Source organism: Nomascus leucogenys, chromosome 18 (assembly GCF_006542625.1).
Source record: "Nomascus leucogenys isolate Asia chromosome 18, Asia_NLE_v1, whole genome shotgun sequence".
NCBI classification, from domain to species: Eukaryota; Metazoa; Chordata; class Mammalia; order Primates; family Hylobatidae; genus Nomascus; species Nomascus leucogenys.
In genome coordinates this window covers 28,059,314-28,086,905 of record NC_044398.1, presented here as the reverse complement: position 1 = coordinate 28,086,905, position 27,592 = coordinate 28,059,314, and the positions used below count along the sequence as shown (strand labels likewise).

Below are 27,592 nucleotides of genomic sequence, written 5' to 3'. Positions count from 1 at the left end.
GTCGCTCATGCCAGTACTTTATGTGGCCAAAGTACAGCACTTTGGGTGGCCAACGCAGGAGGATCGCTTGAGCCCATGAGTTCAATCAAGACCAGCCTAGGTAACAAAGCTAGACCCTGTCTCAAAAAAAAAAACACCTCACTGTAGCCTCGAGCTCCTGGGCTTAAGTGTAATCATCCCACCCAAACCTCCCAAAAGTGCTGATTACTGTGAGCCACTACACTGCGTCCAGTGCGGACATGGTTCTTAACACAGCATTTACAAGCTTGACTCCCAGATGAACCCACCTAAGCTACAAACCAATCAGCAAACAAACACCACCCCATGACATTAAGTTTTCACTGAATGCTTCATGGAGCATGTGAACTTGGGTAGCAACTGAAATCAGCAGACTAACCTCCTAGCAGTCCCAGGAAACTGCAAATACATTTCAAACAACCAGACACATGAAGTTTTTAGTTTATTAATGTTCTCGTGAAACATCCACAGTGGCCACAGATAACATCATTGCAGCACCTTTACTCCTTTGGCTGTGAATCAAGAGAAAGAAGTTTAGTCAGCAACTGCCTGCCTTTAAAATTCTTTAAAGTCTTAAATTCCAAAAGCAGTAACCTTCATGCACAACAATTATTAGTAACCTAGAATATCAACTTATTTTGACGTTATCATAACACAACGTAAGCATCAAGAAATAAAACTTACATTCAAGTTAGGAATAAAACAAAAATGGGCTAAATATTGCTAAACCTTAAAAACAAAACCATGTCACTGTTAGTATTTTAAAAGGTTACAACTCTTCAGAATATTTGTAAATCTACTTCTAGATGTACTACACATGATCTGCTTTTAAATTGCTATGTCAGTACACCAGGGAGTCTAGTGATCTACGTGACTACATGAAAAGCTTGAATTATACCTGTGATCCAATCTCCAGCTCACTGAATCAGTGGCAGGGAAGGGAAAAAGAGAAAGGAGGGAAAAGAAAGATTTCATTAATAGTCCCTTTTCAAACTCCAAAATAATCTGCATTTAAGTGCATGCAATCAGGTACCTTAAAGATGACCATTTTGTTCTTTGCAATTGTATACAGAGCACTCCTTCGAGACTCACTGATTTTATTCCTCCCAATTCTGACAATACCTTGCCTGATTACTGTAGTTCTTATGCAAACAAGGTAGCCTGACTTCACAATGAAGAGATCATTAAGCCAATGTGGTACCCAGGATGGCCTTGCCCACTTGTCAATAAAGTACATACCTGAGCCTCTGACCCTCTGCTCTGCCCAGCAACACTGTGCTGGACACACACCAGGAACAGATATGAGAATCATTACAGATTCAAGTCTAATTTAACCTCAATGGGAGTGCTCTAAATGATCAGGCAAGTCTTTTAAAAGCTGCCTCAGTTCAATAAAAGACACCATTCACAGCCACAAAAGTAGTACAAGTTAGTATTTAAAAAGAGGCATTAATTTAGCTGAACTAAAAATACAATTGCTCCTCAGATATGAGACTACTAATGCCTTAGTATAAGTAACTTAGTATATAACTCCATCGCAACCAAAAGGCAAGAACAAATACTAATTCTAACATCTGAACAAAACTGAATTAAAAGCAATGTTGCTATGCATTTCTTTGGAGCCAAAGAACTCATGTACTCAAATGCATTGATTTTTCCAGCTGGCTTTTCAGAGCAGTGCTAGTGAGAGGCACCAGTGTAACTTGAAGCAGGAATAGTGATGGCTCAGGTCCCCACAGGTAGCTCCTCCGTACTTGTGGGACTCAAAGGCTAAGCGCACTAACTCGTAGGGCTCAAAGGCTGGATGAAGAGAAAAATCAATGTGTTAAATGTCCTTCAGACATAGGTCAGAGGACAAATTTTGACTAATTCTTTTGACTAATTCTTTTTGCAACTTCTCTCAACAGGTACAATCCTCACAAACAGGGAGTGGTTCTTAGTGAATAGTTCTGCTGGCAGTTCATTCATTACATACTCCATGGCGCTGGGTTGTCAATGTGATTACAGTCCTGGGCAGGCAATCCCAGGCTTACTGCCTTGCCTGGCAGGGAATCACTGCAAAAGGATGCCACAGGAACAAGGGCCTTCATTGATTCAAAATCCCACTATGCCCACCCCACTCCTGCCCCACTTTACACATTACAATTTTAGGCTGTTCAGATGTGCAAAGTTTGTTTTAAATGAGGTAACAGGCTGGGCGCAGTGGCTCACACCTGTAATCCCAACACTTTGGAAGGCTTAGACAAGCAGATCGCTGAAGTCCGGGAGTTCAAGAGCAGCCTGAGCAACACAGCTAAATCCTGTCTCTACAAAAAATTGGCAGGGCATGGTGGCACAGGCCTGTGGTCCCAGCTACAAGGGAGGCTGAGGTGGGAATATCACCCAAGCCCAGGAGGTACAGTAACCCATGATCATGCCACTGTACTCCAGCCTGGGTGACAAGAGACCCTGTCTCAAAAAATAAATAAATGAGGTAATGGGCCACTCTAACCAAGTGCTTGTGGGAAAAAGCATATCCACCAGACTTTTATATGAATACATAATTACCTCGAAAATTTTCTATTAAAAAAAAAAAAAGACACCAGGCAGAAAGTTGGGAGATTAAGTAATAAAAAGCAATGGAAATGGTAAAAGGCAGCTTTGTGCGTATCCAAACAGGACAGAGGCTTTGCCGGATTTCACAGACTAGTTTACTACCAGAGCTGCCAGGCTGGTTTCATGGCTCCAGAGAAGACTGCTCCTTGGATAAGAGAGCCCTTCCCAAGCCCAGTGTTAACTGAAGCCATTTCCTAAGTATGTGGACACAGCATTTCCCAAGTGCAAGCTAAAAAGTGCCTACTTGGTAAAGCACTCACCTTCCTCCAGTGAGTCACTTCACATGTAACATGCATTTTGGAGTTTCCAAAATAAACATGATTTTAAACTTTTTCTCCTTTGCTCGTAATATACTATCTTAGAACATATTAGGTTGGTGCAAAAGTAATTGTGGTTTTTGCCACCGCAATTACTTTTGCACCAGCCTAAATAGCACTGGCATTATAATCGACCATACTATAAAACTGTCGTCCAAAGGCCAACATGCAAAGCATCATCAAAGCAAACTCAGTGAAGGTGATGCATCCCCACACCGTGCTTACAATCTCAGTACCTGCTAGACACTTCATTTCTGATGAACAAGAAATCCAAGAAAGTAGAGAGGAAAAGCAAAAACAAAAAACAAAAAAAAAAGTTCACAGAACACTTGATTATTTGTTAATTTAACAAACCAACACCTTAATTCTATTCAATGATTTACAATGTCCAACTATTTACAGCTAGCAAAGCTGGTAAAAAGCTGCTTATTGCTAAAATCACTTGTCTTGGCCAACTGGAGAGGAAAGCAATCCTGAGATCTCAGTTGCCTTTCCAGTGTGCCAGGAAAACACAGGCCACATTGATCCAACTGCTTCTTAAACCAGTGTCCCTATTAGTAAGTAAAATCACAGGGAATGAGATCCGCTCTACATTGAAGGTTCTACGCCAATTAGTAAAATTAAAACTTCTTGTGATAGGCTTGAAAGGTGCCCACCAGGATCAATGTGGCCTCCAGATTGTGCTGTGAGCTGACAAGGGGTGGGCCAAGCTACTCTACTGAGCTGTTAAGACACTATGCTACATAGTTTCTTAAAACATGTTACCTTCTGTAATCCAGAAGAAGAGGAAAAGAAGAAACATTAAGAAAAGTTATTTTAAAAATAAGTAAGATCCCTTTGTTCCTAGAAACTAAAGACCTACAATTAATGACGTTTCTGTATTTTCCTTGATGGACTATACCTTTTTGCCAGCACCAACATTGGCCTTTGCAGTCCCCCTGACTTTCTTCATTCTGTTCTTGCGTTCCTTTCGTTGCTTTCTTGAGGTCTTTTTCTTCTCATACAGGCCATGCTGAATGAGAAAAGAGTACATCCAGGTGACTTGTAAACATTAAAATCATTACCCACCACTCTGGTAGGGAAACTGATCCAGTCTGAGCTTAAGAAACACAGCTTTCTAAACCAAAACTTTTCAAGTACATTTAATGCATATTTTTGCTACAACAGAAAGGATCATCAAGGGATTTTAAGTATAGAATAGCCTCACAGGAAACAAATGGTCCATTCAACATTCTCTGAACAGGAAGTTTGGGAGAATGGCTGTTCTTGTCCAGACTTGAGCTCACAGATCACTATTTTTTATTCTTTTGCACTACCAAAACAAGGCACCTCCCAAGTGGCTGAGGGGATCTCTTCCCATTTCAACTCCCCATTACTCCCTGATGACAGAGAAGCCTTTACAACCCCCACGCCATGGAGATTCAGGATCTACTCATCTCCACTCTGCCCACCTTTGCACTTGCTGTTCCTGGGGCCAACAAGACTGTTCCTGTATCTTTACAAAGACTACTTCCAAATCTTTACAAGGATCTCAGCTTCAATGTCACCACCTCAGCAAGGCCTTCTCAGAACATGAACGCAACATCAGTTAAAAATAATGCAGCCTCGGCTGGGCACAGTGGCTCACACCTGTAATCCCAACACTTTGGGAGGCTGAGGTGGGCAGATCATGAGGTCAGGAGTTCGAGATGAGCCTGACCAACATGGCAAAACCCAGTCTCTACTAAAAATACAAAAATTACCCGGGCATGGTGGCGCGCACCTGTAATCCCAGCTACTCAGGAAGCTCAGACAGAAGAGTTGCGTGAACCTGGCAGGCAGAGGTTGCAGTGAGCCGAGGAGATTGCACCACTGCACTCCAGCCTGGGTGACAGAGCTAGATTCCCTCTCAAAAAAAAAATTTAAAAAGTGCAGCCTCTACCTATGACATCACCAGGATTTTCCCTCACAGCTATCATATGGGAAGGTTTATTTAACAGGATAGGGTAAAGTGGGTTAAAGGAACAAACAAAACAAGCACTTCAAGGTAATGATGCTTCTTTACTAGAATGTAAGCTGGGGAGCTTGCCCAGATCACTGCTGTAGTTCACTCTGCAGTGTTTGGCACTCAGTATACAATCAAAAACCTTTCCTGGTTCCTGACTACCTATGAGTTTAAGCCCAGACGCAGACTTAATCCAAACTAAATGAATTTGGCACCAGGCTACCTTTCCAAACACATCCCCTTACTTCCCCTCTGGAAAACAATCCTTACCCCTAGCCCATCTCCAAGAACACTACTTCAGCTGCCCTTCTGAACTCAGCTCGAATGCCAGACTTCAATTTTGAACCTCCGTACTCCACCTGTGCATTTTATGAAGTAACTTTGTCTTTTTTTTTTTTTTTTTTTTTAGATGGAGTCTCGCTATCGCCCAGGCTGGAGTGCTGTGGCGAGATCTCGGCTCACTGCAGGCTCCGCCCCCTGGGGTTCACACCATTCTCTAACCTCAGCCTCCTGAGTAGCTGGGACTACAGGCGACCGCCACCTTGCCCGGCTTATTTTTTGTATTTTTAGTAGAGACGGGGTTTCACCGTGTTAGCCAGGATGGTCTCGACCTCCTGACCTCGTGATCCACCCGCCTCAGCCTCCCAAAGTGCTGGGATTACAGGCGTGAGCCACCGCGCCCGGCCAACTTTGTCTCTTAATCCCTTCAGAGTTGTCTCCCAGACTGCTTGGTCTTGCCCTTTTTACCACACTCACAACACAACGCTATTGAAAAAATAGGTCTTCAGGAGCTGATGAACAAATGAAAAGACACCTACTCTTGCAAGTCTATGTTTGGGTTCATTTTTCTTTGCATAATCCAGGGAATCGTAAATCATGCCAAAGCCAGTTGTCTTGCCACCACCAAAATGAGTTCTGAATCCAAATACAAAGATGACATCTGGTGTGGTCTTGTACATTTTGGCTAGTTTTTCCCGAATTTCTGTCTTAGGCACTGTTGCCTTCCCGGGGTGAAGGACATCAATGACCTAAAAGGAGATAGCAAGTTTAGCGTTCACTATGATAGAATACATCTTTAGAGTAAAGGACAATTAAGCAAAGATTGACGTGCCGTTCCTTACCATCTGTTTCCTCTGAAGTAGTCGGTTGGTCATGAACTTTCTAGTGCGGATAGTTACGGTGTCGTTCTGAAAACATAAACACTCTGGTTAATAAAACTACTCAAACTTTTCTTGGCCTTGCTGTGATTTTCCAAGACCTAGAATGTTGTAGTCCAATTTGTAGCCATTAGTCATGCAGCAAACTAAAGTAAATAAAACCCACTGGGCAAGGCCAAACTCACAGCATACACCTAACAAATACATAAAATACGAAGAAAATACAATGGTTTTACATGAATCTGTACAACTTACTTCACTAGGTTATGTGTATCACTGGGGCAGGGTTTCTCAACCTCAGCACTATTGATAATTCCATATGGATAATTCCATATGGGTATGTTGTGGGGACTGTATGTTTTAGAATAACTGTAAAAATCCCAGCCCTCTAACCACTAGATGCCGGAAGCACTTCCCACCTTTCCCAGTTGTGACAATCAAAAATGTCTCCAGACTTAGCCAACTGTTCCCTTAGGAGAAAAATCACTCTGGGTTGAGAATCACTTCTCTGGGGTAAAAACTGCTGTGGCTCATATAAAGGTCAATGAACTGCGTTTATCATGTCTTGCACAAATGTGACCCAAACCTTGTACTCACTACCTGCATATAATCTATCCTTCTAGAATGGCCATAGCAGAGATCAGAGAAAACGATATTCCCTTCTGAAGGACTGAACTGCACCTTTACTTAATATCTAACAAAAAATGTGGGTATTAAGCAATTTATGCTAACAATTTTACCAAAAAGGAGGCTCAAGAGACTTTCATGGCAGCAAATGACTTGCTAGACTTTCTCCATTTTACTTCGAGAAACCACACCAAATTAAATCCACGTCAGTGGTACTCAATTCTTGAAAGCAACAAAGGAAAAAAAAAAAGATTGCTGGTAAAGTTAAAAACGGATGCTGGAGGAGCTAATAACGCATGACTTAGGGCAGGACTACCTTTTTATAACATCTCTTTCCAGGGCTTGTTTCCCCAGTATGAAATATGAAGATCCATCCAGCTGACAAGTTTTCTAGCTTACACGTGGGAATGGTTTCACTGGCCGCAACTCGCCCAGGCGCTGCCCGCACCTTCTTCACCTCTTGGGCTGCCATCACCTGCAAGCCGCCTACCTAGCCCAATTTGGAACTGCAGACGAGATGCGCCTCCCATTGCCCATCTATCCCGCCCGCCCCCGACCCCGACCCCCATCCACCATGCTCCACGAAGTCAACAAGCGCAACAGCTCCTGCACTGCCCAGGCGCTAGCGCCCGAAGCCCAGCATGTCCGGGTCTGCAGCGCAGCCCGCCAGGCCGGACTCGCTGCCAACAGCCCCGAGCCCCGAGCCCCTCGACAACTATCCTCCGACATAAACGGCCAGAGAAGAGCAACCGGGCTTCGCGTGCCTATAGCTCAAGTACTGGGACCCGGGGACCGAGGATGGCTCGGATACGCGGCAGATAACTGCACGGCCCCAAGGAGACTCACCATGATGGCGACCTATCTTCAGACAGCCAAGGAGGAAAAGAGAGCCACTATTCGCCGGCCAATCATATCAACGCGCACGGAAGGACCCCCGGGAAGCGCCGGCGTGGGGGCGTGGCCGCGCCGCGAGGCTGACCGCGCCGATGCCTGATTTAGGCTGCCTACGGCCCCGCCTCACAGACCTTTGGCCACACCCCTGGAACTCTAGACTGGCCAATCCAGAGCCAGAACAACTCGAGCGGACTAGGTTTACGCACGCAGGTGTTCAATTTCAGTTCAATTCATTATGTTGAATTGTACGTGCTTGAATTCCGGTAAACCAAATTAGTTTAAATTGATTTCTTCCGAGTTAGAGGTGGGTAAACTTGGAAGGCATCTTAGGATATCCTCTCTCACAGTCTCCTCGTTATACAGCTAGGGAAACTGCAGACACCCTGACTCTAAAACCTTTGTTATTTCAAGTACTTAACATTGCCTATTCTAATTTATTATTCATGAGTATTATTTTTGTGACTTTTATGATGAGTCTTTAAAATAAAAGATCTCTTTAATTCGTATTTTTCTGCAAATCTTGGTCCTTATGCAAAATTAGCTTTTGAAAAATATTTGGCCGGGCGCGATGGCCACGCCTGTAATCCCAGCACTTTGGGCGGGCAAGGCAGGCAGATCACCTGAGGTCAGGAGTTCGATACCAGCCTGGCCAACATGGCGATACCACGTATCACGAAGATAAATAAATAAATAAATACAAAATACAAAATTAGCAGGGCGTGGTGGCTCATGCCTGTAATCCCAGCTACTAGGGAGGCTGAGGCAGGAGAATTGCTAGAACCCGGGAAGCAAAGGTTGCAGTGGGCCGAGATCATGCCATTGCACTCCAGCATGGGCAACAGGAGCTAAAATCCGTCTCAGAAAAAAAAAAAAAAAAAAAAAAAAATTGGAAGCCAGGCGCAGTGGCTCACGCCTATAATCCCAACACTTCGGGAGGCTGAAGCAGGTGGATCACCTGAGGTCAGAAGTTCGATACCAGCCTGGCCAAAATGGCGAAACCCTGTCTCTACTACAAAAAAAAAAATTAGCCGGGCGTGGTGGTGCATGCCTCTAATCCCAGCTATCTGGGAGGCTGAGGCAGGAGAATCGCTTGAACCCAGGAGGCAGAGGTTGCAGTGGGCCGAGATCGCACCATTGCACTCCAGCCTGGGCAATAAGAGCGAAACTCCGTCTCAAGAAAAAAAAAGGAAAAAAAATTTGATTGCTCCAGAAATATTTTCTTTAACGTGAAACAGACATGTAAAGAATGTAAATATATATGTTCCGAAGAAACAATAAGAAGAATTTCCCAAATGTTAGTGCAGATGAGGTGTCCAAGGTGCAGGCTTTCCAGGCAGCTTTCGTATTTTCTTTTTTTTTTTTCCTGAGACCAAGTCTAGCTCTTGTCACCCAGGCTGGAGTGCAATGGCTTGATCACGGCTCACTGCAACCTCCACCTCCCGGATTCAAGCGATTCTCCTGCCTCAGCTTCCAGAGTAACTAAAATTACAGGCCTGCGCCACCATGCCCAGCTAATTTTTGTATTTTTAGGAGACGAGGTTTCACCATGTTGGCCAAGCTGGTCTCGAACTCCTGACCGCAAGTGATCCGCCCCCGCCTCGGCCTCTCAAAGTGCTGGGATTATAGGCATGAGCCACCATCCCCAGCCAACTATTTTCTTTTTTTCGTTTTTTTTTGTTTGTTTGTTTTTTGTTTTTGAGACTGCATCTCGCTCTGTCACCCAGGCTGGAGTGCAGTGGCAGGATCTCAGGTCACTGCAACATCTGCCTCCCAAGTTCAAGCGATTCTTCTGCCTCAGCCTCCCGAGGTGACCAACTATCCTTATTCTTAATAGTCAGCAGGCTGGGCACGGTGGCTCATGCCTGTAATCCCAGCACTCTGGAAGGCCGAGGCAGGCGGATCAAGAGGTCAGGAGTTCAAGACCGGCCTGGCCAATATGGTGAAACCCCGTCTCTACTAAAAATACAAAAATTAGCTTGGCATGATGGTGCGCACCTGTAGTCCCAGCTACTCGGGAGGCTGAGGCAGAAGAATATTTACTGAGTGATTGTAATGTGCCTGTTACCTTCTAATTACTTTTACCTTCATTTTGCTATTCAACCTTCCCATTGACTCTAAGAAATAGGATACATATTACTCACCCATGTTATAAATGGGGAAATTAACACATGATAAGATTAAATAACCTTCCCAAGTTCACACTATATACATATATATATATATATATATATTCTTTTTTTTTTTTTTTTTTTTTTGAGGCAAAGTCTTGTTCTGTCGCCCAGGCTGGAGTGCAGTGGCACAATCTTGGCTCACTGCAACCTCCGCCTCCCGGATTTAAGCGATTCTCCTGCCTTAGCCTCCTGAGTAGCTGGGATTACAGGAATACGCCACCACACCAGGCTAATTTTTGTATTTTTTAGTAGAGACAGAGTTTCACCATATTGGTCAGGCTGGTCTCAAATTCCTGACCTCATGATCTGCCCGCCTCGGCCTCCCAAAGTGCTGAGATTACAGACGTGAGCCACCGTGCCCGGCCTACACAACTTTATTTTTTATTTATTTTTTATTTTTTTTCTTTTTGAGATGGAGTTTCACTCTTGTCGCCCAGGCTGCAGTGCAATGGTGTGGTTTCGGCTCACTGCAACCTCCACCTCCCAGGTTCAAGCAATTCTCCTGCCTCAGCCTCCCAAGTACCTGGGATTACAGGCACAAACCACCACACGCAGCTAATTTTTGTATTTTTAGTAGAGATTCGGTTTCACCATGTTGACCAGGCTGGTCTCGAACTCCTGACCTCAGGTGATCCACCCACCTCGGCCTCCCAAAGTGCTAGGATTACAGGCGTGAGCCACCACGCCTGGCCGCCTACACAACTTTAAATGGTGAAAGCTAGACTCCCATGATGGCACTGTGATTTCATAACTTTTGCTTTTAACCTCTAGATAAGTCACACATGATCCAAACCTTGTTGGTATAATATTGTCAACATTAGAGCCGGGTGTGGTGGTTCACACCTGGAATCCTAGCACTTTGGGAGACTGAGGCAGGCGGATCACGAGGTCAGGGATTCGAGACCAGCCTGGCCAACATAGTAAAACCCCGTCTCTACTAAAAATACAAAAATTAGCTGGGCATGGTGGCGGGCGCTTGTAGTCCCAGGTACTCGGTAGGCTGAGCCTGGAGAATCGCTTGAACCCGGGAGGCAGAGGTTGCAGTTAGCCGAGATTTCGCCGCTGCAGTCCAGTCTAGGCGACAGAGCAAGACTCCATCTCAAAAAAAAAAAAAAAAAAAAAAAAAATATATATATATATATATATATTCAACATTATTCCATGATTAAGTGATGGAGTACCGAAATGAGTTAGGAAAACCCGATATGCCTTGTTTTTTGCTAGTGAGACATTGTGACATTGTGTTTTGCTAGTGAGGATCCATGGCGTCTGAAAATGAGATAGCGTCCCTTCTTAAAAATTGAAAGTTGTTAAACACTTTTGTTAACTTCTGTTTTGAGTTTCTCACAAATAATGAGGACTTAGTTCTAGGTTCTTTTTATTTATTTATTTATTTATTTATTGAGACGGAGTCTCCCTCTGTCACCCAGGCTGGAGTGCAGTGGCGCAATCTGGGCTCACTGCAAGGTCCGCCTCCCGGGTTCACGCCATTCTCCTGCCTCAGCCTCCCGAGTAGCTGGGACTACAGGCGTCCGCCATCACGCCCGGCTAATTTTTCTGTATTTTTAGTAGAGATGGGTTTCACTGTGTTAGTCAGGATGGTCTCGATCTCCTGACCTCGTGATCCACCCTCCTCGGCCTCCCAAAGTGCTGGGATTACAGGTGTGAGCCACCGCGCCCGGCCTAGTTCTAGATTCTATAGCGCTGAGCCCTGCGGTGATGTGAGTTCCTTGCTAGGCTCATGCACTAATATATCACACTAGGATCTCCTCCCACAAGTTGTCACAGACTGTAGACAACTTATTTCAAGACATGAATGATCTTTACTTTCCATTCTCCCTTTTCTTCTGTAGATCACCATGGCTGTTTTCACTCTAACAGATTTTTAACTGTTTTTGTAATCAAGAATATAAGTTTAATTCTTCCCCCCTCCCTCCAAATAACTTCATGAACTGGAGGCACATGTGCGCCCATATTTTCCGCTCTGTTTTCCTTTGTTGGTCCTCCACAGATAGTGCCCTCTGTTGGATGGGCCGGTTCATTTTAGCTTCCACCTTCCCTTAAAACAATTAGAAGCTCTTAATTTAGATGGTACTGATGTTAATGATGATGATTTTCCATTTTATGCAAGTTTTGGCCCTCTGCTTGTCTAAAAGTCTTGAGGCAAAGGGTTATTTGCAATTTCTCTGCAGGTGTCTGATTACCTGGAGAAATTGACCAGAAATGGGATTTTTAAAATACAGCCCAGGCCTCGGTGCGGCTTCCAGGAAGCGCCACCAGGTGACGGTGCGGGGAAAGGGCAAAAAAAAAAAAAAAAAAAAAAAAAAAAAAACGGCGTGCCGGAAGTCTCTCTTGACAGACAGACGCGCGGGCGAGTAGCGGAAGAGGAAGCGGACACGTGAGACACTCTACGGTGGCCGAGAAGATGCCGCAGATGTGTTAGCGGCGAGTCCAGAAGCAGCCCCAGGAGGTGCCGGGGGCATCGTTTCTCTAATCTGGCCTCCCGAGTGCCAAGGAGGCGTCCTGGCAGCGGTCATCATGGTGAAGGAGCAGTTCCGGGAGACGGATGTGGCCAAGAAAATGTAAGACGGAGAAAGAGTGGCCAAAGGGCTGAGAAATAGGGCAAGGGGTCCGAGGTTAGCGGTCCCGGGTCTTGGAGGGTCGGAGATGGGGTGCAATGGGAAGGGGAGGGCCAGTAGTCCATAGGTGTGACCAGCGCCCAGAAGTACCAGCGTTGGTCAAAGAGCATTGGCCAGGCTGAGGGGATTTCAGCACCTCGAGAGGTCCCTGGACTTGGGCGGAGAAGTCGGAGTGGCCTGAGCCTTAATGATTTGTGCACCCTGGGCCAAAGCTCGCGTTCTCCTGAAGTCGCACGATGATCCCTGTTCTTCAGCGAACTACTCCCTGCTGCAGCGAGGGGAGCAATCTGGGGCGGGGACTGTCTCTAATTCTGTCAGCCGCAGAGCGTCTGAAACGGAGGCAGTAGTTGCTTAATAAAAGGATGGGGTTGCCCACTAGAAAGCTGTACCACAGGCCGACGGATGGCAGTGTCAGAAACAAAGCTACTATATTCCGGGCTTTTGCCTTCAGAAATACGTTATTAGGCGGTGGCTCCTTCTTAGAGTTCTCAGTAAGAATGAATCCAGCCGGGCGCCGTGGCTTACTCCTGTAATCCCAGCACTTTGGGAGGCCGAAGCGGGTGAATCTCCTGTGCTCAGGAGTTTGAGACTAGCCTGGGCAACGTGGCGAAACCCCGTCTCTATCAAAAATACAAAAATTAGCCGGCGTGGTGGCGCGCCCTTGTGGTCCCAGCTACTCGGGAGGCTGAGGCCGGAAAATCACTTGAGCCTGGGAGGCAGAGGTTGCAGTGGGCAACCTCCTGCACTCCAGCCTGAGTGACAGAGTGAGACAATGTCTCAAAAAAAAAAAAAGTGAGTTCATCATTCTTACAGCAGACACTGAGGAGGATACTGCGCGTTATTCCCAGTGTTGGACGTTAAAGATACGGTCTGAATAAAACTTTTGCTGCCTAATCTAGTTGGAGAAGGTACATAAGTCAACACTGGGTACGACAAGTGCAATGACAAGGGTAGGTCCAGGGGGTTTTGAGAGCACATAATGGGTCCAGGAAAAAGAAAGCAGACCAAACTGTTTTCTTCAAGGAGCAGACCGGAGGGAGGGAGCACAGGTGATGAGAAGGAAGCAGAAGGCTTGCAGCTGTGTTAAGAAGTCATCTTGCAGGCAGTGAGGAACCTTTGAAGGATTTTCAACAGGAGAGTATCTTGATAAGAGTTCTCCTTTGCCGGGCATGGTGGCTCACGCCCGTAATCCCAGCACTTTGGGAGGCCGAGGCGGGCGGATCACGAGGTCAGAAGATCGAGACCATCCTGGCTAACACGGTGAAACCCCGTCTGTACTAGAAATACAAAAAATTAGCCGGGCGTGGTGGCAGGCGCCTGTAGTCCCAGCTACTCGGGAGGCTGAGGCAGGAGAATGGCCTGAACCCGGGAGACGGAGCTTGCAGTGAGCCGAGATGGCGCCACTGCACTCCAGCCTGGGCGACAGAGTGAGACTCTGCCTCAGAAAAAAAAAAAAAAAAAAAAGAGTTCTCCTTCTGGAAAATCTCTTGATTCATGGTGGAAGGAATCAGAGGTCGAGAGACCTTGAGACGGATATACAGAATGCCTTGCTTGGGCAGCTGTGTGGATGGTTGCCATTCACTAGAACAGGTGTCTTACATAGGTGAATGCAGCATCCTCCCATATGGTAGCTCCACATCGTCACTGGCCCTTCACACCCACCTGTACACCTGCACCCAGTCAGATAAAATACATTCTCACAAAACAGATCAAGTGCTTATGTCAAAGTGCAGATTAGGGGTATTGTCAATTAAAATCCTCTAGCAGAGGCCAGGAGTGGTGGCTCACGTCTGTAATCCCAGCACTTTGGGAGGCCATGGCAGGCAGTTCATGAGGTCAGAAGTTCAAGACCAGACTGGCCAATATGGTAAAACTTCATCTCTACTAAAAATACAAAAATTAGCTAGGTGAAGTGGCACATGGCTGTAACCCCAGCTACTTGGGAAGCTGAGGCAGGAGAATCACTTGAACCCGTCAGGCAGAGGTTGCAGTGAGCTGAGATCGCACCACTGCACTCCAGCCTGGGCGACAGAGCAAGACTCTGTCTCAGGAAGAAAAAAAAAAATTCCTCTAGCAGCTTTCCATTGTGTGTGCCATCACGCCCAGCAAATTTTTTGTATTTTTAGTAGAGACGGGGTTTCACCATGTTAGCCAGGATGGTGTCAATCTCCTGACCTCATGATCCACCCACCTCAGCCTTCCAAAGTGCTGGGATTACAGGCATGAGCCACCACACCCGGCCACATTTACGTTATTTAAATAAATTCCCTACCAAAGTTCTCAAGCCCTCGTGCTTTAGCTCCTGCATGCTTCACTGACCTCATCTTGTACCATTAGCTTTCTATGCTCCAGTATATACAGATTTCATTTGGTTCCTTGAAAATGACAAGCTTGTGCCAGTCCCAGGACCCTGGCCCTAGTCATTCTCTCTACTTCAGATGCTCTGCCTTCTGATTGTCACTTTTACAGAGAGGCTTTCTGACCATGCAACATAAAGTAATTCCTCAGACTCTGCTGCTTACATCACTTCTGCATCTGTTCGCATTTGTATATTTGTTTGTTTGTGGTCTGTCTTTCCCACCCTGACCTGTGAGCTCTGTGTTGGGAAAGACCTTGTCTGTCTTAGCTAATCTGTATCCTCAGCCTGTAGGATGGTGCCTGGCACATAGGAAATAGCCAATTTGTTGGAAAAATGAATGAAGGGACAGACATGGGAGAAAAAGTATTGGGGTCTGTTTTCAATGTGTGGGGTTTGAAGTGCCTATGAGATATCTAGGTGGAACTGTCCAGGAGGAGGTGTCTATGCAGACGTGCAGTTGGGTAGCAGTAGCTGGCCTATAGAGATAGATTTGATAGACATCAATATGTATGTGAGTGGCATGATCACTCAGGAGAATGCGTAGGATGATAAGAGGGTGAAGGTTGTAATGCTAGGTGGTACAGTACACCAATATTTAAGGGATAGCAGTAGAAGAAAAGACCTCAAAAGAGACTGTACATGGAGCAGCCAGAGAAGGGAAGAAGAAAACTCAGAGTGTATGGTGTCACAAAGCCAAGAGAAAAGCACTTCAAGATTGGGCAGGGTGCTGCCAGTGCTGCAGAGGTAAAATGAGGAAGTTCTTATTGGATTCAGCAGCAGGCAGGTTGTCTAGGTGGCCTTGGTGAGCATTGTTCCTTTGATGGTGAGAGTAGAAACTGGGTTCCAGTAAGATGAAGGGATGTTTGTGAAGGAAAAATGAGAGAGGGTTAAATATATTTAATACTGGTAGGAAAAGCCAGTGGAGATAGTTGGAAGGATAGGTTGGTTATGGTGGGCTATGTATGTAATAGACATTTTTGGTCACAGATTTTGCTGTAATTTTCACCTTTTTCTTCCCGTTCCAGAAGCCACATCTGTTTTGGAATGAAGTCACCCGAGGAGATGCGCCAGCAGGCGCACATCCAAGTTGTGAGTAAGAACCTGTACAGCCAGGACAACCAACATGCCCCCTTGCTATATGGGGTGCTCGACCATAGGATGGTAAGGCCCCCTGACCCCTCCCGGTACCTGTGTCTTGCCCTGCTGATAAAACTGGTGACTTACCAGATTGAAAGGAGCAGGGGCTTCCTTCCATCTCCTCAACTCCCCCTGCACATACCAGACTAGGTCAAGAACTCCGGCCTTTAGTCAGCAACCTGATTCTGATTCTGAGTCATGAAAATTAGAAAAGAAAGAAAAACAGTGGGAAATGATCTCAGAAAGGAAATTTAAAAAGCAAAAGAAATGATTCTGTGTCACCTGGCCGGGCATGATGGCTGGGCACTCTTTCCCGTCCAGCAGTCTGTGTTGATCATTGGGTGTGCTTTTTTTCAAAGGGTACGAGTGAGAAGGATCGTCCATGTGAAACCTGTGGGAAAAACTTGGCTGACTGTCTAGGCCACTATGGGTATATCGACCTGGAATTGCCGTGTTTTCATGTAGGGTACTTCAGAGCAGTCATAGGCATCTTACAGGTAAGCACACAGGTGCTGATTTCCAAGACATAAATTCTGGAGTGATTGGTCAGGGACACTGGAATGAACTTAAGACTGTGAGCGGTGGGACTCTTTTATACTAAATACATAATATTTTCATCTCACACTACATTAAATCACTCAAGAATTATTTATTTTGTTTATTTACCTTGAGAAGACGGTACATACTTGTTGTTAAAAAAAATAACAATAGTAATTCAAACAATACAGAATAGCACAAAGAAAAAAGTTAACAAAGTCTGGCTACTGGCCGTGAGTACTGCTAATCTAGTGAACACAGGCTTCCTCTCTGCATATCCTTAGTATAGAGCCATTTTCAGATCTGTATATATGGTCACTTGGTTAAGGGTACAAGACAGGGCGATGGCATTTTTAAAAGAAAATAATTTTTCATTCTCCCTTATGCTTTTATCTGTCTTGCTTAATTTGGAAAAGATGATCTGCAAAACCTGCTGCCATATCATGCTGTCCCAAGAGGAGAAGAAGCAGTTTCTGGACTATCTAAAGAGGCCCGGCCTGACCTACCTTCAGAAGCGAGGACTGAAGAAGAAAATCTCTGACAAGTGCCGAAAGAAAAACATCTGCCATCACTGTGGTGCTTTTAATGGTGAGTGGAATGCACAGAAGTCTAAGCAATAGCCCTTTTCACTCACTGTCTTCTGTTTAGTTTATTAGGTTTACATAATGTTTGGGAGTCAGCTTTTCTCCTTATAAATTAGGCTTAAGAGCCCAACAACTGATGTCCTTTTGGGAAATGGACCTCTCATCTTTCATTGCTATAGTAGTTTCAGTAATTTCATTAACCAAACTACAACCTCTGGCCAATCTGAGAACCTAATTTTTTATTTCTTGGTAAATAAACTAACCCTTATAGGTACTGTAAAGAAGTGTGGACTGCTGAAGATAATTCATGAGAAATACAAGACCAACAAAAAAGTGGTGGATCCCATTGTATCAAATTTCCTTCAGTCTTTTGAAACAGCTATTGAACATAATAAAGAAGTGGAGCCTCTGCTGGGAAGGGCACAGGTGAGCCTGAGAATGCACACCCGCCTTCCGCCTGCCTCTTCCGCATGTCACACGCACACTCCCTCCCCCACCTTCGCCCCACCCCTAGACACCCACTTTCTTCCAAAATGAGAGGTCCAGTTAGTTCGACAGCTCTCTGATAATTCCTTTTTTTTTTTTTGAGACGGAAGACGGAGTCTCACTCTTTCGCCCAGGCTGGAGTGAGTGGTGCAAATCTTGGTTCACTGCAGCCTGTGCACCTCAGGTTCAAACAATTCTTCTGCTTCAGCCTCCCAAGTAGCTGGGATTACAGGCATGTGCCACCATGCCCACCTAATTTTTATATTTTTAGTAGAGACAGCATTTCGCCATATTGGCCAGGCTGGTCTTGAACTCCTGACCACAGGTGATCCAGTTGCCTCAGCCTCCCAAAGTGCTAAGATTACAGGCGTGAGCCACCGCGCCCAGCCAGCTCTCCAGTAATTCTTATTTGACCATAACAGTGTTTATCTGGCACTAAGGCTAATGTGGACTGGCCTTGTAACACTAATTTTTTTTGTTTTTGCTTTTGTTTTTTGTTTGTTTGTTTGTTTTTTGAGTCAGAGTCTGGCTCTGTCCCCCAGGCTGGAGTGCAGTGGCACCATCTCGGCTCACTGCAAGCTCCGCCTCCTGGGTTCACACCATTCTCCTGCCTCAGCCTCCCGAATAGCTGGGACTACAGGCGCCTGCCACCACATCCTGCTAATTTTTTTGTATTTTTAGTAGAGACAGGGTTTCACTATGTTGGCCAGGATGGTCTCGAACTCCTGACCTCGTGATCCGCCCACCTCAGCCTCCCAAAGTGCTAGGATTACAGGCTTGAGCCACCGCGCCCGGCCGCTTTTGTTTTTAATTGAGATGTTTTTAATTGATATGTTGCCCAGTCTGGTCTCAAACTCCTGAGCCCAAGAGATCCACTCACCTCAGCCTTCCAAAGTGCTAGGATTACAGGCGTATGTCACCATTCCTGGCCCCTTGTTTGTGTTTTTACCTCAGTTCTTTTTTTTTTTTATTATTTTATATATTTGTTTATTTATTTATTTTAATTTTTGAGGCAGGGTCTCGCTCTGTCTCCCAGGCTGGAATGCAGTGGTGTGATCAAGGCTCATTGCAGCCCCCACCTCCCAGGCTCAAGTGATCCTCACACGTCAGCCTCCCAAGTAGCTGGGACTACAGGCACACACCACCATGCCCAGCTAATTTTTTAATTTGTTATAGAGACAAGGTCTTGCTATGTTGCCCAGGCTTTGAACTCCTGGGTTCAAGCAACCCTCCTGCGTCAGCCTCCAAAGTACTGGGATTACAGGTGTCAGCCACTGCACCCTGGCTTACCTTAGTTCTTTTTTAACAGGAACACTTTTTTTTTTTTTTTTTTTTTTGAGACTGAGTCTTGCTCTGTCCCCCAGGCTGGAGTGCAGTGGCGCAATCTCGGCTCACTGCAAGCTCCGCCTCCCGGGTTCACGCCATTCCCCTGCCTCAGCCTCCCGAGTAGCTGGGACTACAGGCGTCCGCCACCACGCCCGGCTAATTTTTTTTTTTTTTTGTATTTTTAGTAGAGACGGGGTTTCACCGTGTTAGCCAGGATGGTCTCGATCTTCTGACCTTGTGATCCGCCCGCCTCGGCCTCCCAAAGTGCTGGGATTACAAGCTTGAGCCACCGCGCCCGGCCCACTTTTTTTTTTTACAGACAGAGTTGCTCTGTCACCCAGGCTGGAGTGCAGTTGCACGATCTAGGCTCACTGCAACCTCCGCCTCCCAGGTTCAAGCGATTCTCTTGCCTCAGCCTCCCGAGTTGCTGGGACTACAGGCACCCGCCACCATGCCTGGCTAATTTTTGTATTTTTGTAGAGACAGGGTTTTACTATGTTGGCCAGGCTGGTCTCAAACTCCTGACCTCAGGTGACCCACCCACCTCGGCCTGCCTAAGTGCTGGGATTATAGACATGAGCCACCACGCCCAGCCAGTAACAGTTTTTTTTTTGTTTTAGATGGAATTTCACTCTTACTGCTTAGGCTGGAGTGCAATGGCGTGATACCGGCTCACGGCAACGTCCGCCTCCCAGGTTGAAGTGATTCTTCTGCCTCAGCCTCCCAAGTATCTGGGATTACAGGCGTGTGCCACCATGCCCAGCTAATTGTTGTATTTTTAGTAGAGACGAGGTTTCACCATGTTTGTCAGGCTGGTCTCGAGCTCCTGACCTCAGGTAATCCACCTGCCTCGGCCTTCCAAAGTGCTGGGATTACAGGCATGAGCCACTACGCCCAGCCTCCAGCTACCAATATTTTATGGACATTTTTTATGTCAATTGCTGTGTTTGTCTAGTATCTTTTTTTTTCCCCCAATGGCTTGCTGCTTTTCCACATAGGGATATACCATGATTTTATTTAGCCAATAAACTGTCAGGCTATTTCCAACTTTTCACTATTAAGAACAGCTTTTATTACCTTCCTGTTCTGTCACATGGATAAAAAATAAGAACAACAACAAAAAACAGCTTTTGTGAACATTCTTGTAGCTAAATCTTTGTGTTCATTTCTGAAGTTACACCCCTTGGAATAATTACCAGAAGTGGAATTTTTGGCTTGAACAATTGGAATAAAAGACATACACATTTTTTTTTTATTGTACTTTAAGTTTTAGGGTACATGCGCACAATGTGCAGGTTTGTTACATATGTATCCATGTGCCATGTTGGTGTGCTGCACCCATTAACTCATCATTTAGCATTAGGTGTATCTCCTAATGCTATCCCTCCCCACTCCCCATACCCCACAACTGGCCCCGGTGTGTGATGTTCCCCTTCCTGTGTCCATGTGTGTTTGTTTTTTTGTCCTTGTGATAGTTAACTGAGAATGATGATTTCCAGTTTCATCCATGTCCCTACAAAGGACATGAACTCATCATTTTTTATGGCTGCATAGTATTCCATGGTATATATGTGCCACATTTTCTTAATCCAGTCTATCATTGTTGGACATTTGGGTTGGTTCCAACTCTTTGCTATTGTGAATAGTGCCGCAATAAACACGTGTGCATGTGTCTTTATAGCAGCATGATTTATAGTCCTTTGGGTATATACCCAGTAATGGGATGGCTGGGTCAAATGGTATTTCTAGTTCTGATCCCTGAGGAATCGCCACACTGACTTCCACAATGGTTGAACTAGTTTACAGTCCCACCAACAGTGTAAAAGTGTTCCTATTTCTCCACATCCTCTCCAGCACCTGTTGTTTCCTGACTTTTTAATGATGGCCATTCTAACTGGTGTGAGATGGTGTCTCATTGTGGTTTTGATTTGCATTTCTCTGATGGCCAGTGATGATGAGCATTCTTGCATGTGTTTTTTGGCTGCATACATGTCTTCTTTTGAGAAGTGTCTGTTCATGTCCTTCGCCCACTTTTTGATGGGGTTGTTTGTTTTTTTCTTGTAAATTTGTTCGAGTTCATTGTAGATTCTGGATATTAGCCCTTTGTCAGATGAGTAGGTTGCAAAAATTTTCTCCCATTTTGTAGGTTGCCTGTTCACTCTGATGGTAGTTTCTTTTGCTGTGCAGAAGCTCTTTTGTTTAATTAGATCCCATTTGTCAATTTTGGCTTTTGTTGCCATTGCTTTTGGTGTTTTAGACATGAAGTCCTTGCCCATGCCTATGTCCTGAATGGTAATGCCTAGGTTTTCTTCTAGGGTTTTTATGATTTTAGGTCTAACATGTAAGTCTTTAATCCATCTTGAATTAATTTTTGTATAAGGTGTAAGGAAGGGATCCAGTTTTCGCTTTCTACATACGGCTAACCAGTTTTCCCAGCACCATTTATTAAATAGGGAATCCTTTCCCCATTGCTTGTTTTTGTCAGGTTTGTCAAAGATCAGATAGTTGTAGATATGTGGTGTTATTTCTGAGGGCTCTGTTCTGTTCCATTGATCTATATCTCTGTTTTGGTACCAGTACCATGCTGTTTTGGTTACTGTAGCCTTGTAGTATAGTTTGAAGTCAGGTAGCTTGATGTCTCCAGCTTTGTTCTTTTGGCTTAGGATTGACTTGGCGATGCAGGCTCTTTTTTGGTTCCATATGAACTTTAAAGTAGTTTTTTCCCATTCTGTGAAGAAAGTCATTGGTAGCTTGATGGGGTTGGCATTGAATCTATAAATTACCTTGGGCAGTATGGCCATTTTCACAATATTGATTCTTCCAACCCGTGAGCTGGAATGTTCTTCCATTTGTTTGTATCCTCTTTTATTTCATTGAGCAGTGGTTTGTAGTTCTCCTTGAAGAGGTCCTTCACATCCCTTGTAAGTTGGATTCCTAGGTATTTTATTCTTTTTGAAGCAGTTGTGAATGGGAGTTCACTTATAATTTGGCTCTCTGTTTGTCTGTTATTGGTGTATAAGAATGCTTGTGATTTTTGTACGTTGATTTTGTATCCTGAGATTTTGCTGAAGTTGCTTATCAGCTTAAGGAGATTTTGGGCTGAGACAATGGGGTTTTCTAGATACACAATCATGTCATCTGCAAACAGGGACAATTTGACTTCCTCTTTTCCTAATTGAATACCCTTTATTTCCCTCTCCTGCCTGATTGCCCTGGCCAGAACTTCCAGCACTATGTTGAATAGGAGTGGTGAGAGAGGGCATCCCTGTCTTGTGCCAGTTTTCAAAGGGAATGCTTCCAGTTTTTGCCCATTCAGTATGATATTGGCTGTGGGTATGTCATAGATAGCTCTTATTATTTTGAGATACATCCCATCAATACCTAATTTATTGAGAGTTTTTAGCATGAAGGGTTGTTGAATTTTGTCAAAGGCGTTTTCTGTATCTATTGAGATAATCATGTGGTTTTTGTCTTTGGTTCTGTTTATATACTGGATTACATTTATCGATTTGTGTATGTTGAACCAGCCCTGCATCCCAGGGATGAAGCCCACTTGATCATGGTGGATAAGCTTTTTGATGTGCTGCTGGATTCGGTTTGCCAGTATTTTATTGAGAATTTTTGCATCAATATTCATCAAGGATATTGGTCTAAAATTCTCTTTTTTGGTTGTGTCTCTGCCTGGCTTTGGTATCAGGATGATGCTGGCCTCATAAAATGAGTTAGGGAAGATTCCCTCTTTTTCTATTGATTGGAATAGTTTCAGAAGGAACGGTACCAGTTCCTCCTTGTACCTCTGGTAGAATTCAGCTGTGAATCCATCTGGTCCTGGACTCCTTATGGTTGGTAAGCTATTGATTATTGCCACAATTTCAGAGCCTATTATTGGTCTATTCAGGGATTCAACTTCTTCCTGGTTTAGTCTTGGGAGGGTGTATGTGTCGAGGAATTTATCCATTTCTTCTAGATTTTCTAGTATATTTGCATAGAGGTGTTTGTAGTATTCTCTGATGATAGTTTGTATTTCTGTGGGATTGGTGGTGATATCCCCTTTATCATTTTTTATTGTGTCTATTTGATTCTTCTCTCTTTTCTTCTTTATTAGTCTTGCTAGCTGTCTATCAATTTTGTTGATCTTTTCAAAAAACCAGCTCCTGGATGCATTAATTTTTTGAAGGGTTTTTTGTGTCTCTATTTCCTTCAGTTCTGCTCTGATTTTAGTTATTTCTTGCCTTCTGCTAGCTTTTGAATGTGTTTGCTCTTGCTTTTCTAGTTCTTTTAATTGTGATGTTAGGGTGTCGATTTTGGATCTTTCCTGCTTTCTCTTGTGGGCATTTAGTGCTATAAATTTCCCTCTACACACTGCTTTGAATGTGTCCCAGAGATTCTGGTATGTTGTGTCTTTGTTCTCATTGGTTTCAAAGAACATCTTTATTTCTGCCTTCATTTCCTTATGTACCCAATAGTCATTCAGGAGCAGGTTGTTCAGTTTCCATGTAGTTGAGCGGTTTTGAGTGAGTTTCTTAATCCTGAGTTCTAGTTTGATTGCACTGTGGTCTGAGAGACAGTTTGTTATAATTTCTGTTCTTTTACATTTGCTGAGGAGAGCTTTAGTTCCAACTATGTGGTCAATTTTGGAATAGGTGTGGTGTGGTGCTGAAAAAAATGTATATTCTGTTGATTTGGGGTGGAGAGTTCTGTAGATGTCTATTAGGTCTGCTTGGTGCAGAGCTGAGTTCAATTCCTGGATATCCTTGTTAACTTTCTGTCTCGTTGATCTGTCTAATGTTGACAGTGGGGTGTTAAAGTCTCCCATTATTATTGTGTGGGAGTCTAAGTCTCTTTGTAGGTCACTCAGGACTTGCTTTATGAATCTGGGTGCTCCTGTATTGGGTGCATATATATTTAGGATAGTTAGCTCTTCTTGTTGAATTGATCCCTTTACCATTATGTAATGGCCTTCTTTGTCTCTTTTGATCTTTGTTGGTTTAAAGTGTGTTTTATCAGAGACTAGGATTGCAACCCCTGCCTTTTTTTTTTTTTTTTTTTTTTTTTGAGACAGAGTCTTGCTCTGTCGCCCAGGCTGGAGTGCAGTGGCGCAATCTTGGCTCACTGCAAGCTCTGCCTCCCAGGTTCATGCCATTCTCCTGCCTCAGCCTCTCCAAGTAGCTGGGACTACAGGCGCCCGCCACCACGCCCGGCTAATTTTTTGTATTTTTAGTAGAGACAGGGTTTCACCGTGGTCTCGATCTCCTGACTTCGTGATCCGCCCGCCTCGGCCTCCCAAAGTGCTGGGATTACAAGCATGAGCCACCATGCCCGGCCAACCCCTGCCTTTTTTTGTTTTCCATTTGCTTGGTAGATCTTCCTCCATCCTTTTATTTGGAGTCTATGTGTGTCTCTGCATGTGAGATGGGTTTCCTGAATACAGCACACTGATGGGTCTTGACTCTTTATCCAATTTGCCAGTCTGTGTCATTTAATTGGAGCATTTAGTCCATTTACATTTAAAGTTAATATTGTTATGTGTGAATTTGATCCTGTCATTATGATGTTAGCTGGTTATTTTGCTCATTAGTTGATGCAGTTTCTTCCTAGCCTTGATGGTCTTTACAATTTGGCATGATTTTGCAGTGGCTGGTACCGGTTGTTCCTTTCCATGTTTAGTGCTTCCTTCAGGAGCTCTTTTAGGGCAGGCCTGGTGGTGACAAAATCTCTCAGCATTTGCTTGTCTGTAAAGTATTTTATTTCTCCTTCACTTATGAAGCTTAGTTTGGCTGGATATGAAATTCTGGGTTGAAAATTCTTTTCTTTAAGAATGTTGAATATTGGCCCCTACTCTCTTCCGGCTTGTAGAGTTTCTGCCGAGAGATCCACTGTTATTCTGATGGGTTTCCCTTTGTGGGTAACCTGACCTTTCTCTCTGGCTGCTCTTAACATTTTTTCCTTCATTTCAACTTTGGTGAATCTGACAATTATGTGTCTTGGAGTTGCTCTTCTCAAGGAGTATCTTTGTGGCGTTCTCTGTATTTCCTGAATCTGAATGTTGGCCTGCCTTGCTGGATTGGGAAAGTTCTTCTGGATAATATCCTGCAGAGTGTTTTCCAACTTGGTTCCATTCTCCCCGTCACTTTCAGGTACACCAATCAGACGTAGATTTGGTCTTTTCACATAGTCCCATATTTCTTGGAGGCTTTGTTCGTTTCTTTTTATTCTTTTTTTCTCTAGACTTCCCTTCTCGTTTCATTTCATTCATTTCATCTTCCATCGCTGATACCCTTTCTTCCAGTTGATCACATCGGCTCCTAAGGCTTCTGCATTCTTCACGTAGTTCTCGAGCCTTGGCTTTCAGCTCCATCAGCTCCTTTAAGCACTTCTCTGTATTGGTTATTCTAGTTATACATTCGTCTAATTCTTTTTCAAAGTTTTTAACTTCTTTGCCTTTGGCTTGAATTTCCTCCTGTAATTCGGAGTAGTTTGATCGTCTGAAGCCTTCTCTCAACTCGTCAAAGTCATTCTCCATCCAGCTTTGTTCCGTTGCTGGTGAGGAACTGTGTTCCTTTGGAGGAGGAGAGGTGCTCTGCTTTTTAGAGTTTCCAGTTTTTCTGCTCTGTTTTTTCCCCATCTTTGTGGTTTTATCTACTTTTGGTCTTTGATGATGGTGATATACAGATGGGTTTTTGGTGTGGATGTCCTTTCTGTTTGTTAGTTTTCCTTCTAACAGACAGGACCCTCAGCTGCAGGTCTGTTGGAGTTTGCTAGAGGTCCACTCCAGACCCTGTTTGGCTGGGTGTCAGCAGCGGTGGCTGCAGAACAGCGGATTTTCATGAACCACGAATGCTGCTGCCTGATCGTTCCTCTGGAAGTTTTGTCTCAGAGGAGTACCCGGCCGTGTGAGGTGTCAGTCTGCCCCTACTGGGGTGTGCCTCCCAGTTAGGCTGCTCGGTGGTCAGGGACCCACTTGAGGAGGCAGTCCGCCTGTTCTCAGATCTCCAGCTGTATGCTGGGAGAACCACTACTCTCTTCAAAGCTGTCAGACAGGGACACTTAAGTCTGCAGAGATTACTGCTGTCTTTTTGTTTGTCTGTGCCCTGCCCCCAGATGTGGAGCCTACAGAGGCAGGCAGGCCTTCTTGAGCTGTGGTGGGCTCCACCCAGTTCTAGCTTCCTGGCTGCTTTGTTTACCTAATCAAGCCTGGGCAATGGCGGGCGCCCCTCCTCCAGCCTCGCTGCCGCCTTGCAGATTAATCTCAGACTGCTGTGCTAGCAATCAGTGAGACTCTGTGGGCGTAGAACCCTCTGAGCCAGATGCGGGATATAATCTCCTGGTATGCCGTTTTTTAAGCCCGTCGGAAAAGCGCAGTATTCGGGTGGGAGTGACCCGATTTTCCAGGTGCCGTCTGTCACCCCTTTCTTTGACTAGGAAAGGGAACTCCCTGACCCCTTGCGCGTCCCGAGTGAGGCAATGCCTCGCCCTGCTTCGGCTCGCGCACGGTGCGCTGCACCCACTGTCCTGCACCCACTATCTGGCACTCCCCAGTGAGATGAACCCGGTACCTCAGATGGAAATGCAGAAATCACCCGTCTTCTGTGTTGCTCACGCTGGAAGCTGTAGACCGGAGCTGTTCCTATTTGGCCATCTTGGACATACACATTTTTAAGGCTCTTGCAGCATAGCGTGTCATCCATAGAAATCTCTGTTGTCACTTATCCTTCGTGACAGATAGGTTAGAAAACATGGTGAAGGAAAACCTTGCCCAAGCTATGGAAAACTAACATAGTATCTCCATTTCTGCCTTTCTTCCTTTCCGTAGGAAAACTTGAATCCCTTAGTAGTTCTGAATTTATTTAAACGAATCCCAGCTGAAGATGTTCCTCTACTTCTGATGAACCCAGAAGCCGGAAAGCCATCTGATTTGATTCTCACACGACTTTTGGTGCCTCCTTTGTGTATCAGACCCTCCGTTGTGAGTGATTTGAAGTCTGGCACCAATGAAGATGATCTGACAATGAAACTGACAGAAATCATTTTCCTAAACGATGTTATTAAAAAGGTCAGTGCCTCCCATTTGCTTGTAAGTTTTGTAGTATATCTATCCAAAAACTTCTGGTCAAGAAAATGTGAGAAAAATCAAACTGACCAGGTTTGTTTCTGTTCGGGCTGTGCTGGTTTTAGCATCGGATCTCAGGAGCCAAGACCCAGATGATCATGGAGGACTGGGATTTCCTGCAGCTGCAGTGTGCCCTCTACATTAACAGTGAGCTCTCGGGCATTCCCCTCAACATGGCACCCAAGAAGTGGACCAGAGGCTTCGTCCAACGCCTAAAGGGAAAACAGGGTAGGTTTCCCACAAGATGTGCAGAAGCCAGCCCACTCTCTTTGGTTCCTTTTTGTGGAGTGTCTGTCCAGCTTCTCTGATTGGAGGTCATAGGCTTTCCTCAATCTCTCTGTTCTTATTGTTCCCATCAGCATATGGTATGCCATGGGGACCTATGACATGTTTTTGGCTATTTAGGTCGATTTAGAGGAAATCTCTCAGGAAAGAGAGTGGATTTTTCTGGCAGAACAGTCATCTCGCCTGACCCCAACCTCCGGATTGATGAGGTAGCTGTGCCAGTTCATGTGGCCAAAATTCTAACTTTTCCTGAGAAGGTAAGTGACCACTCAGCTGCTCAATTCTTGTTTTAAATTCAGTCTTTTATGTTATATTTTGGTATTGCAAACAACAGGCAGTAGAAAGTCCCCAGTAACCCACTCAACC

General features: G+C 44.8%; 2 protein-coding genes across 7 annotated transcripts in view; one reads left to right on the top strand and one right to left on the bottom strand.

Moving 5' to 3' along the window:
- Positions 1 to 443: 443 nt before the first annotated feature.
- RPS24 (ribosomal protein S24) lies at positions 444 to 7,690 on the bottom strand. Of its 6 annotated transcripts, none has more exons than XM_003274491.2 (8): positions 7,545 to 7,690; positions 6,036 to 6,101; positions 5,733 to 5,942; positions 3,832 to 3,942; positions 3,696 to 3,698; positions 3,167 to 3,184; positions 917 to 938; positions 444 to 530 (listed from the first exon to the last, which is right to left on the bottom strand). In XM_003274491.2, exons 1-6 carry the CDS (start codon positions 7,545 to 7,547, stop codon positions 3,179 to 3,181), a joined length of 399 nt encoding a protein of 132 aa, XP_003274539.1. In that variant the 5' UTR covers positions 7,548 to 7,690; the 3' UTR covers positions 444 to 530; positions 917 to 938; positions 3,167 to 3,178. The 6 variants fall into 6 exon arrangements, with proteins under 6 accessions (XP_003274539.1, XP_003274534.1, XP_003274538.1 ...); XM_030797606.1 differs by having other exon boundaries at positions 448 to 530; positions 3,156 to 3,184; XM_003274486.2 differs by lacking the exon at positions 3,167 to 3,184.
- Positions 7,691 to 12,174: 4,484 nt separating this feature from the next.
- Positions 12,175 to 27,592, top strand: part of POLR3A (RNA polymerase III subunit A) — a 58,948-nt gene continuing 43,530 nt past the window's right edge. Inside the window, exons 1-8 of the mRNA XM_030797605.1 lie at positions 12,175 to 12,345; positions 15,787 to 15,922; positions 16,258 to 16,395; positions 16,852 to 17,023; positions 17,291 to 17,445; positions 26,645 to 26,884; positions 27,007 to 27,169; positions 27,347 to 27,483. Coding sequence (XP_030653465.1) covers positions 12,302 to 12,345; positions 15,787 to 15,922; positions 16,258 to 16,395; positions 16,852 to 17,023; positions 17,291 to 17,445; positions 26,645 to 26,884; positions 27,007 to 27,169; positions 27,347 to 27,483 — 1,185 coding nt within the window. The 5' untranslated portion in view covers positions 12,175 to 12,301. The remainder of the gene's footprint in view (positions 12,346 to 15,786; positions 15,923 to 16,257; positions 16,396 to 16,851; positions 17,024 to 17,290; positions 17,446 to 26,644; positions 26,885 to 27,006; positions 27,170 to 27,346; positions 27,484 to 27,592) is intronic.